Genomic DNA, 12,702 nt, shown 5'->3' on the forward strand with positions numbered 1-12,702 from the left:
TAAATCTTTAATGTTCTTCATAAACATCTTGTTTTAGCTCTTTGATTTCTCATATTTAAAGTACGGTGTTATAGAGACTATGCACGTTCATGTTTTTTCATCTTATTACCATTCTTCAAGACAATGATGATTTCCATCATTGTTCTCCATCTCTTTTCTCTTACCATTTAATTATTTTGTCTATATTTTTCTATTTCAACAACTAAAGATACACATTTGAGAATATTTTCACTAATTTTTGGCAAAATTTAGTGAACTTCTTTGTAATAAAGTGACGTTTATCTAATAAAAAATAACCCCATAAGTTCAGTAGCTTTGTTTAATGAACTTCATAGTTGTTTTGTAGTAAAAGAAAATAAAACTAATAATTACTTTGTATACTTTATAGATATATAATTATTTTGAATAACTCTAATATTTTAAAAAGTTTAAAAAGGTGTTTGGAAAAGAAAAAAAAAACCTATTGTTTATTAGCTTATAAACTAATAAGTTAGGGTGAGATAACTTCTCAGAAAATAACTTATTAACCTTTTCCACTAAAATAATTTATTAACCTTTTCCACTAAAATAAACTATTTTTATCTAAATATTTTTCTAATTTATAACTTATCAAACACCCCCAAATAACAATACTAAAACTAAATCCAGCCCATTAATATTGGAATGGGTTTCGGGTCCTTTAGATCGACCGGTTGAATCATTTTGCCAGCTCTATCAGTAGGAGTCTGCAAACTTGGTCTGTCGACTGTTATCTTCTTGCCAGTCGCTCTCTTTCACTACTAGCATGCCCTTTTTCGAGCTAAAATCTCAAAACTTGGAACGATATTAGGGTTTATAACATCCCGATTCCCTAATACTTGTTCTAATGGAATCAATTTCATGGTCATCTTCTCACATTTACCTCAATAACAGAACCCATGTCTCTCTTCCGTTCCACTTGTCGTCAACGAATCCTTCAATCCTTTCTTTCCATTATCGTCACACGACATTTTCTGCCTTGAAAATTAGCAGAGGTGATATCAGCCCCCAGCAGGGTGGGGCTGCTTACTCCGCCGCTGATTTATTGAGAAAGCCGGCCGTGGAGGTGAAGGACTATGACAGAGGGTTTTCGAAAGGGGAATCTGAATGCGAAGATGATGAGGCAATGGAACGAGTGGAAGACAGCTGGGTGGATTGGGAGGATCGAATTTTGGAGGATACTGTACCCTTGGTTGGCTTTGTTAGGATGATTCTTCATTCGGGCAAGTAGGGTTTCTGTTAAATTGCGATTCTTCTCTAATTGAATACAATTCATTCGTTTTCTTGAATAATTGAATAGTAGCTTAATATTGATTGCTTAAATTCTCATTTTTTTTTTTTTTGCTATTACAGATATGAAAGTGGTGAGAGATTAAGCTCCGAGCATGAAAACATCATTCTACAGAGGTTGTTGGCACATCATCCAGAGAGCGAGAAGAAAATTGGATGTGGAATTGATTACATCATGGTTAGAATTTTCTCCCTTCTTCACAACACATTCAAGATTCTTATATATGGTTACTTTGTTCTAACTTCTTTCTGTATTTACTGATACATTTTATAATCCAAAACTCATAGGAATTAACTCAAACTTTATTCTGTGATGCCATAAAATGAAAATACCTAACAGGTTGGACACCATCCAGATTTTGAAAGCTCAAGATGTCTATTCATTGTGCGTAAGAATGGAGAAATGGTTGACTTTTCATATTGGAAATGTGTGAAGGCGTTTATAAAGAAAAAATATCCTTTACAAGCAGACAGTTTTATCAACCAGCATTTTCAAAGGCGAAGGCGTCATGATTGAAGGTAGTATATTTCAAAATTCAAATTGTACCTTTTGATTGTTGTATTTTATAGTTTATAACATTCACTTTCCTTACAAATTACAAGAATATTGGGGTATAATCATTTTGCTGATTAAGTTGAAGTTAGGTTGAGTGTTTCTTTTCTACTTAATGGACTTAAAGGGAACATGATTTATGGGATATTTCTTTTTTACTATTAAGAGTTTAAGACACTTAACACTTTTCTTATTTGCCTTTCTTATTTTTTCCTCAACTCCACACACATTAAAATTTATGAGTTTTCTTTAAATAGATTAATATTGTGAAATTTGTTTTTTTAAATGGATGTAGCCTTGCTTATAGTTGTTGAGACTTTGACAAATTTGTAGGACTTTTTATAGATTGACATTTATAGAAAGATGAATTTATTGTGAAGCGCCAAACTGGATACCCACTAGAATGTGATTTTATGCAAAATGTATTTAAAGTAGCTATTATAATTTCATTGCATTTTTTATATATGGTTTTGGTTTATGTTAAACATGGTGTTGTGTTATATAATTATTATTTTTTATATTAAAACGTGTGAACTCGATAAGCGTAACCTTATATTGTGGCTATGTCACGTGATTTTTCAGGACCTATTCAAATGGGATAGTGTTAATGAGTCAGAGATTGGAAGCCATTTTTTGGTACATGTTGTACATGTGGAAATAACCATCTTTTGGATAAAATAGTATCTGATCTATTGTTGAGTTACACATTAAATTGATGTAATAAATAGTCCAAGTTAAATTGTGTGTTAAATTTGTTATGTACTTAAAATGTATCAAATTCTTGAGGAAATGTGTCATGATGTATTGATTTTAAATCTTCTACTCTTCAAAGTAGAAGAATTCTCATACATGTTATTAACCTTTTTATATATATTTATAATTGTAGCAGATTTTATTATGGAATAAGATAATATAATAGCATACCAAGTCATTTGTCCTACTTTGATCAATCTTTTTTCTCGTACATATGTAATAACTTGGTGTGTGTTAACACATCGATTATATGAACTAAATTGTGCTTATATGCTTTGTGTCAAAATAAACACATACTTATATAAACCATACAACAATCATGAAATCAAAACAAGTTAATAAACAACACAAGTCCACATAAATCTAATACAATTCATCAACATTAATCCCTTACATATAAACCTCCATACCTATATACTTGGAACACTGACACAATGGACACAAACTAACCTTACTTTCACAATCCTTACACAGACAAAGATGCTTACATGGTAACAAAAGCATGCACACTTCATTCACTCCACATACCTTACACGTCATCATTTCCCTCATTCCATTATTACCCTTGCAAAGAAGGTGAAAATCAATAGCTCTACCATTGCAACAAGAAGCTGTGTCATCAACCTCACTATCACCACACCCTTCTTTACTATCCCTTCCATGTGTGTAAACTTGTTGAAGGTTGACTTTGAGGGTGTTGACCATGTTCTCACTGTATTTAGCTCGTTGTTGCCAGGTGGCAGCTTCCATGGCGAGGTGTTCGACTTGTGATTCGAGTTCCATGTTTTTTCTGTTGATGGTTTCGATTTCGGATTCTTTTTCATGGAGTTTTTTGATGAATTTGTCTTCGACATGTGAGATTATTTGAAGGTGGTTGGCGTGTACCTTCTCAAGAACTGCTTGCCTGAGTCTATCGGCCTTTTGGAAAGCAAAAAAGGGATAAATGAAAAGGAGTATCAGAAGCTGTTTGAGAGAACTGATCACAAAAATGGCGTCTTAACTCTTAACCATAATATATACCTGGATTTTCATAAACCTATCAATCTCAGCATCTTGTCTACGCAATTCCATTTCAATTTCATCTCCGATAAGCCCAGCAACAAAAGAGGATTCGCCAGATGAAGCCAATCTACCATTGTCAAGAGACAAACCTAATCCTGTTGAAACGGATCGAGGTTGCAAGAAATCAATAGATGAGATCTGAGAATTTGTATTGTTATTTTCGAAGAACTCTTGCTCATTAGGCCTCTTCTTTCTCGATTCCAAATCATAATTCCGCTGCAAATCGAATCCGCCATCGCTAACATCCGTACCTGGTGCAAACCCTACCACATGAACTGCACCAGATTGAAAATCAAGAGTTTTTATTTCAGGTTATTGGAGAATTTTAACTTCAATTAACAAAAAAAGTTGTTTGTTGAGGAATACACAAAGAAAAAGGGGGTTTACACTGAGGAATATAAGGAGGGTGATGAGCTTGATCGGCGTTTATATAGTTAATCTGCGGTGAAATCTGACCTTCCATGTTGTTGAATATATCTCTAAACATCCAAATAAAACAAAAAATTGAAGATTATATAAGAAATGATACGTTCTAGGGTTTTAAATCGATGAACAAGGGGGTTTTCGATAATACCTGAAAGACTTCGATTGCTGTTGCTGTTGATGCTGTTGTTGAAGGAAGTTGTTAAATTGGTGGTGCTCAGGCATAGCCATGCCCGGCGACGATGGTGAGAGCGATACGCGAAGAGAGAGAAAGGGGTTTGTGCAGGATGAAAGGAGAAAGATTCTCTAATCGTATTTGCCTCTCGGTCCCCTAAGTACTAATACCCTGTCGTTAGCTTCACCGTTTATATGTGAGTAACTTTGGTGGCAAAATGTTAGAACGGCATAAAGTGGAGGGTCGTGTTGAAAATATTTTCTTTTGTATGATGAATTGATATTTTTGCAGGAAAATGTTCCCTTTACTTTAAATGTTTTCAACTGTGCACAAAATAAAAGGGTATAAAATAGATGTGTCTTTCCATAACCATGTTTAACGCTACTTCTTTCAAGATCATGTTATAAAATCCACTGATAAACGGTAAACCAATTAACGGGTGATCTGATTCTCGTAGATGACGAGCAGGAAAAAAAAAAACTAACACGACACACCAACTTGACACAAAATAAACAGGGATAACTACAGTAAAGTCCCTGTATTTTGGCAAAAGCTTCAAAAAAGTCTTAAATTTTTTTTTAATGAAAAAATTCAATAAATCGGACAATTTAGTCTTTATCATCCGGTGACCCTCATTTTCCCGATTAAAGAAGTCTACGTGGACTGGGCATGCTTCGGTGAACTTAACGAAACTTAAATATATACATCATTCATTCCTTTCGTGCCCTAAAATCGGACCAGGCAAAAATCGAAGCAGGAGGAGGAGCCACCAATGTCGTATTCATCTTCTGTAGGAAGCAGAAGTTCAAATCAAAGAGTGATGAATCGACTGAGAAGCAGGTGCTATTGCGGTGATCCCGTTGGAAAATGGACTTCGTGGACTCTGTTTAACCCAGGAAAGAAGGTTTATAGGTTGCCCAAATTACCAGGATGCACTTAAAGACTACAAGTTCTTCCAATGGGTGGATCCTCCTCTACCAAATCAGTGGTATGCAAATCTCTTACTAAAATTTCACAACAATGTTAATTTGGAGAACAATGCAATTTTCGAGGACTATGGACAACAACAAGTTGAAGGGAACTTTTTTGAGGACATTGTGGAACAACCAGTGGCACAACCACCAGTGGCAAATCAACCCGTGGAAGTAGTGGCCATTCAAGTCCAGAATGGAGAAGAAGGTGGAAAATAGGAATCTTTTTTTTATGTGTTCATGGTTTCTTTTGTTTTTGTGTTGGTGATGTTGAAGGATTTGTAGGATAGACAGAAGATGTATGGAAAGTAGTGTTTTGGTGTCTTTTATGTGTTTTGATTGTGTATGTTAGCGTACTATCAATGTCTTAATTGGTGTGTGTAGTATGTATCATGTTGTGTCCTTTTGTCAAGTGAAATGAATTAACAAGTTTATGTTTATGTATGAGTCATAAGTGCTTCGAATGTAATCATGAGTGAATAGAATGTAATGAAACAATGAATGGAATGAAACATGAATGGAATCATTAATTAATTGAATCAATAAACAATGGAATGAATATAGAATATAATCAAACATGTTTAATAAACAATGGAATCAATAATGATTGGAATCATTTATGACTGGAATCATGCATGACCGGAATCAAGTATGGTTGGAATCATGCATGACCGGAATCAATTATGGCAGGAATCAAACATGGTTGGAATTCCAGTTAACTTAACAATGTAATCAATCACAACATTAACATACACAATAGAATCAAATCAAACACAACATAAACATACACAAGTTAATCAACTTAAAGATGCATTAACCATGTTTATCATAGAACATGTAATATTAACTAAAAGTTTGTACAAAACATAATCAAGGGGCCCATAGCCTATACTTTATATGGCTATCAACAAAAGGGGCTATTCATCACTAGATTCGTCAGTGTTTTCCTCATCATCTAGTTCTACTCGAGCATATTCTCCTTCACCTTCCACTGGTTCGTCATCACTGTCTTCACAAAGAACATTAAGGAATTCATCTTTACATCTTGAAACTGATATGGTTTTTACAAAATCATCAACTTGAACGTCGATTGTGTCAGGCTCAAATACTTCATCCATCGCTAAAGGACACGAGCATAATCGATCGATCGATTTTTCGGGAATAAAGGAGATAAGAAAAGGTCAACGATACAGTCACCATTAAGATGCCATGTAGACTTCTTTAACCGGGAAAATGAGGGTCACCGGATAATAAGGACTAAATTGTCCGGCTTTTCCGGTTTATTGGGCTTTTTCATTCAAAAAAAAAAAAATAGGACTTTTTTGAAAATTTTGCCAAAATATAGGGACTTTACTGTAGTTATCCCAAATAAACATGTTTGGATGATATATTTCACCATTTTAAATAAACGGGTTGACACAATACTATACGAAAATTAAACGAGAAAAGTTAGGGTTGAGAATTTTAACTTGAATCTGACTTGAAAATGATTTGTTTATATACAGGTTTTTTGAATTCTTTAGATAAACAAGAAAAAGAACAAAAACCAAAACCATATAAAAAAAGTTTGGGTTAAGTAATTTTGTAATGTGAAAACGACTTAGTCAACACCATACGAAAATTAAACAGGTAAGGTTATGGTTGAAAATTTTAACTTGAATGTGACTCGAAAATAAAGTACTTATATGCAAGTTTTTTGAATTTTTTAGATAAACTAGAAAAATAACTAAAACCAAAACCATATGTAAAAAAATTAAAATAAAATTAAAAAAATAAAAAATAAAAAACTTGGGTTAAATAGAAAACGATTTAGTTGTCTATGTCAAAACTTTATTTTCAATTTTTCCATCTTCTTCTAAACTACATAGCTTTATCGGCCACTCCCTCCTCCTCCTCCGATAGAACTGAAAATAAAAAGACACCAAACCTACACATTTAGTTCGTATAGATGATTCGTTGAAAAAAAATGTTTTTTTTTCGTTTATATGTGCACATGATTTGCATGTGTTCACTGCAGTCATACCAGTTTGACCTTAGCTCCCACCGCATCCACAACCCTCGAGCTTACCAAAATTATGTTTCATATACCAATTTACAACAATTTTCGTGCTTTTAAAATACTTAATATGTAACGTCCAAAAATATTTTGTAGAAATTTTTATTTTTAAGCTATCAAATCCAACATTCATTCATTCCAAAATCCATCAAAATGTGATAATGTATGAAATAATCATCGGAGTACAAATCATATCATAAAATGTGGAAATACTGGTGAATGCGGTGCAATCATGTCAGCCCCTTCCCTTTCGAACCGGAAGTGCCTGAAAAGATAAACATAAAACTGTAAGCACAAAATTTAGTGAGTTTCCCCAAAATACCCCAAACAACACATACATATCAGCCAGAAACTAAATTGGGTGTATTTCACCCCTGCATCTATTTCAACTCCTTTGGTATCTTTCAACCGGTATTGGATCTATTTCACCCCATGAGTCTATGTCAACTCATTCGGTATCTTTCAACCGGTATTGGGTCTATTTCACCCCTACAGCTAAGCATACAATATCACCAGCAAGAGTCACAAAGACAACAAGCACATACAGGCATATCAGCAGCTGTCACGAAGACAACCATCATTCTACAAACATAATCTAGTGGTCCGACATTGGTGCATTTGACCTACAAGTATAGTGAAGAGACCCACCTTTCAGTCGATACTCAACTGTTACCAATCTCTCTCACTCTCTCTTTCTTTCTTTCTCTCTCTCTCTCTCTCTCTCTCTCTCTCTTTCTCTCTATCGAAATATAGGTGTTATATCCCACCTAAGTAATCATACAAGGCACACTATCAATCCACTTCCTAAAAAATAAGAGTTGGCCAAAATTAAACTCAGGTCAAAAGTTAAAAAGGTAAAAGACAGATTCCACTTCATCAACACTCCTCCATGTCGTGACCTTCCTTGGCCATGTCATGGGCACAAAACGACAAGACAGTCGAGTGGCCTTGGTCGCCACGCCATGGGGACCAGTCTGAATGGCTTATTTGAGCTAAGCTGCTCTTAACTCATTTCCAGGGGCTCAAAAGCCCAGATCTACTCCTTCCCAACGTCTTGATGGATAAAGTTTCCAACTTTATTCACTAAGATACTCCAATAAGACAAGATCTCAAAACCTAGGTTCTAAAGGTCATTTAAGATATTCAACTCATCCACTTAGTCCTTAATCACATGAGATGCAAGTCTAAACTTTCTAGAAATCTTTTATGGGTCCTATTGATCTCTAAAAATGTAAACTTTATGGACATGCATGCACCATGCATGTCCTTCCTCAAATCTAGGTCAAAGAAGGAAAAAGGGACCCAAATCTCATGCAAGATTTCCAAATCACAAAAAATCCTCATATCTATGAGATATAAGGTCCTTGGGACTCCTAAGAGTCAAAAAGTTGCAAACTTTATCTCTTTGTTCCACTCAAAATCCAATGAAAGAGTTTATTAAGCAAAAATAACTCTATATCTCTAAGGAAAAGATAAAATATTGGATCAAGATCCTTACAAATGGTCCAACAAAGATGCTTTCAGAGGTTGGGGAGTGTTGCTTGCTGGTATCTTGCAAGAAATCTTCCTCTACTTCCTCTAAAATCACCAAAAGCTAGCAAATGAGCTCCAAGAGCTTCAAGAAGATAAGGGTTAGGGTTTCTGAGGGTTTGAGAGTGATGGAGGCTGAAGGTGGATAAACCCTAGCCTCCTCGTTTTTCTAATAGGGCGCAAAGTCCGGAAATTAGGGTTTCATTAAAAATCAGCTACAATGCAGTGACACATATGGCCACGCCATGGCAGGTCTTTTAAATCCTGCGATCTTTGAAAACATTGTCAGGCCATTGTGAGGCTCCACGACGCTGTGGCCACCCAGAAAGAAGACTTATAATATGATGGATTAGTTCATACCTAAAGCGGGTATTACATAATATGCTATTTTGTAGTTCGTGGGCATTAAATTTAGTGAAATTTTTGTAAAATTCCTTAGGGTCGAGGGTATCGACAACAGATTTTGATAGATATGTGGTGGTAACGCCGAGAAAATGAATACTTTGTGAGAGAAGTAACGTCGAGTTGTCCTTTGGCGGGTTGGTAAATCCGAGCTTCTTCCTCATGTCTCTATCTAGACTCTCTATCACTCTCCTCTTCTCTTCTTCACACACACACACATATAACTTTTAAAAGGATTTAGTGAGTTGGAAGGGATGTGAAAGATTAATTCTCATGTATTATGAGATGAAAAAGATGAAAGAGAGAGGTTAGAGAAAAACTTATATGACAATAATGTGGCAAGTAGGTTAAAAGGGATGAATATCATCCACCTTGTACATTTTAACATCATGAGAAAGATGGATATCAATCATATGATCTTACGATCCGATCCTACGATCATACCCCGATCTTACCCAAGTATGACCAGGATCATTAACTCAGGATCACTCACCTTTTCACCCCCTAAGCTTTCTTACGACCCCCCAAGGCCCCGGTATCGTATCAAAGACCCGAAGCAATCCCCGAAGCCCCGGAATTCTCGAGAAGATAACCTCTTTCCAGTCGAAGTGCTGCCCGCATAAAGCCCGGTTTTTACTCAAAAACTCGTGGTTTCTTCGAGAAAGATCATCTATAGAAACGAAACGTTGCCCAAATCACCACTTATCAAGTGAGTTCATACCCCTATAATCTACCTTTTTAATGGTTTTTAAATGCTTTTTAGGGGGGAATACAAGTTGAACACAATATGAATTGTGTTAATAATTGTATGTGATAATAATCACACAAAGGGTTTCCTTATGCTTTTAAGGATTACCAAATACTTCCAAAATGACTTAAAGCCATTTTAAATCTTTAAAGTCATGTAAACTCCATTAAATTCTTTGAAAAAGGTTTTATAAACTATTTCAAATTATAATTGCCAAAATCATGTTTATATATGTATAAATATATAAATAAGATTTGAAGGGCTTAGGACTAATGAATTATTTTATTTCATTTTCCTTGTTTGGATGTGGAATTAAGGTGGTGTTATTTGTCCGAAGGTCGTTTCCTTCTTAATTATATATATATATATATATATATATATATATATATATATATATATATATATATATATATATATATATATATATAATACATATATGAATATAAAAGGTTACTTCATTCGGTATCATTACCTTTGTATCATGCCGAGTAAAGGTGTTCATCCATGAGAAATCATGCTAATCAGATAGAACATATAAATTATAATATGTAACATCCCAAAAATACAACCCAAAAATTTTCGTTTGAAAACTTTATTAAACCATAATATCAAATATTAAAAGATAAATCCATGGATCATGCTTCTCAAAATGTCATAATAAATTTATCAAATCAACTGATGTCAAAACATATCAAAATATCCGAATAAAACTCCCAGGATAAACTGAAGTTGTGGTGTGTGCCATGCCATCATCTCGAGCTCTTCCCCTTACTAGCGGAAGTACCTGAAACCAAAAACTGAAACTGTAAGCACAAAGCTTAGTGAGCTCCCCCAAACTACCACATACCATACAATAACATATAAAGCAACTACTGGGCCTTGCCCATTGCATCGGACCGAAATTCGGAAACTGCATCGGACCGAAGTCCGGAACTAACCAGGGCCTTGCCCTCTGCATCGGACCGTAGTACGGAAACTACATCGGACCGTAGTCCGGAACTAACCAGGGCCTTGCCCTCTGCATCGGACCGTAGTCCGGAAACTGCATCGGACCGTAGTCTGGAACTAACCAGGGCCTTGCCCTCTGCATCGGACCGAAGTCCGAAACTGACTGAACATAGCATAGCATAATCATAACTACTAGCATAAACACATATATTGCATACTGCATCAGACCGAAGTCTGGAACACATAACACGAAGACATGCTTGAATCACAAAGACATCAAGCACACTGAACTACTGCATCGGACCGAAGTCCGGAACTACTGCTAACTTAAACGGGCCGGCATTGTGGTTGTAGACCCGTTCCTACTGGAAGGAAACTCACCTCGTAACGCTGGCTGCTGAGATGCTAAATCTGAAACTGGCCGACTGCTGCTCCGGAACTCCTCGGTTACAATCCCATAAACACTAAATCAGATACTGATAACTGTTTTCAGGGTAAAATGAATATTTTACCCCTGGTCAAAGTTAACTTCCTGGTTGACTCTACTCGTCGAGTCCTACTATGAACTCGCCGAGTTCCCGGACTCACACTTCTCTAACTCGCGACTCGACTCACCGAGTCGGGACGTAGACTCGCCGAGTCCCTCTACTTCCAGATCCTTGTTCTAACTCACTGAGTCCTCTTCCACTCGCTGATTCAACTCACAACTCTAAAATCGGAGAAATCGGGAGTTTGCGCTCCGACTCGCCGAGTCCAAGAACAACTCGTCGAGTCCTATGCATGTCCTCACTAAACAGTTGATTCTAATCGATTCCAGTGCATCCAATTCATAGATCTGAGCTTCTAGGGCCGATATAACATGTAAAGTTGCCAACTTTACGTACATGCATAGAGGTATGAAGCTAAAACACCAAAATAAGCTAGAAATGGGAACCTAGGGTTTGGAACAAGGCCTTGCTTTGCATAAAGGTAGCTACTTTGAGCTCCTGGGGCTCAAAGATGTACAGATCTATAGCTCACTACCCTAAGGGAGCTCCAATCCCGAGTTTGGACCTTGAATTGTGTTAATAATTGTATGTTATAATAATCACACAAAGGGTTTCCTTATGCTTTTAAGGATTACCAAATACTTCCAAAATGACTTAACGCCATGTTAAATCTTTAAAGTCATATAAACTCCGTTAAATTCTTTGAAAAAGGTTTTATAAACTATTTCAAATTATAATTACCAAAATCATGTTTATATATGTATAAATATATAAATAAGATTTGAAGGGCTTAGGACTAATGGATTATCTTATTTCCTTTTCCTTGTTTAGATGTAGAATTATGGTGGTGTTATTTGTCCGAAGGTCGTTTCCTTCTTAATTATATATATATATATATATATATATATATATATATATATATATATATATATATATATATATATGAATATAAAAGGTTACTTCATTCGGTATCATTACCTTTGTATCATTCTGAGCAAAGGTGTTCATCCATGAGAAATCATGCTAATCAGATAGAACATATAAATTATAATAGGTATAATTTATGATTCAAAACTAAATATACAAGTATGATTCACATTCCAAGGAAAGTACCAACAATTCATTTACCTATACCAGGATATGTATAATACTTTTAGTATATGGATAATATATTAAAGAAGTAATAAATACATCATACCGGGTTTGCATTAACAAGGGTACGAACTCACTTGATAAGTGGTGATTTATGGGATTAAACCACTTTTACAAATGAAACGGTTTATGG

The 12,702-nt window shown here is 35.3% G+C and overlaps 2 protein-coding genes across 2 annotated transcripts; one reads left to right on the forward strand and one right to left on the reverse strand.

The window, feature by feature from the left end:
• Positions 1–694: 694 nt before the first annotated feature.
• Positions 695–2,732, forward strand: LOC145118536 (protein DCL, chloroplastic-like). The gene is made up of 4 exons (XM_079054230.1): positions 695–1,245; positions 1,372–1,486; positions 1,649–1,827; positions 2,444–2,732. The coding sequence occupies exons 1-3, from the start codon at positions 866–868 to the stop codon at positions 1,823–1,825; spliced, it is 672 nt and encodes a 223-aa protein (XP_078910356.1). The 5' UTR covers positions 695–865; the 3' UTR covers positions 1,826–1,827; positions 2,444–2,732.
• A 202-nt stretch (positions 2,733–2,934) lies between these two features.
• On the reverse strand, positions 2,935–4,436 carry SBP1 (S-ribonuclease binding protein 1). The gene is made up of 4 exons (XM_079056434.1): positions 4,251–4,436; positions 4,064–4,155; positions 3,635–3,951; positions 2,935–3,532 (listed from the first exon to the last, which is right to left on the reverse strand). The coding sequence occupies exons 1-4, from the start codon at positions 4,328–4,330 to the stop codon at positions 3,005–3,007; spliced, it is 1,017 nt and encodes a 338-aa protein (XP_078912560.1). The 5' UTR covers positions 4,331–4,436; the 3' UTR covers positions 2,935–3,004.
• Between the last annotated feature and the right edge of the window lie 8,266 nt (positions 4,437–12,702).

This window comes from Lactuca virosa, chromosome 6 (genome assembly GCF_052849685.1).
Source record: "Lactuca virosa cultivar CGN04683 chromosome 6, Lactuca_virosa_CGN04683_v6, whole genome shotgun sequence".
NCBI classification, from domain to species: domain Eukaryota; kingdom Viridiplantae; phylum Streptophyta; class Magnoliopsida; order Asterales; family Asteraceae; genus Lactuca; species Lactuca virosa.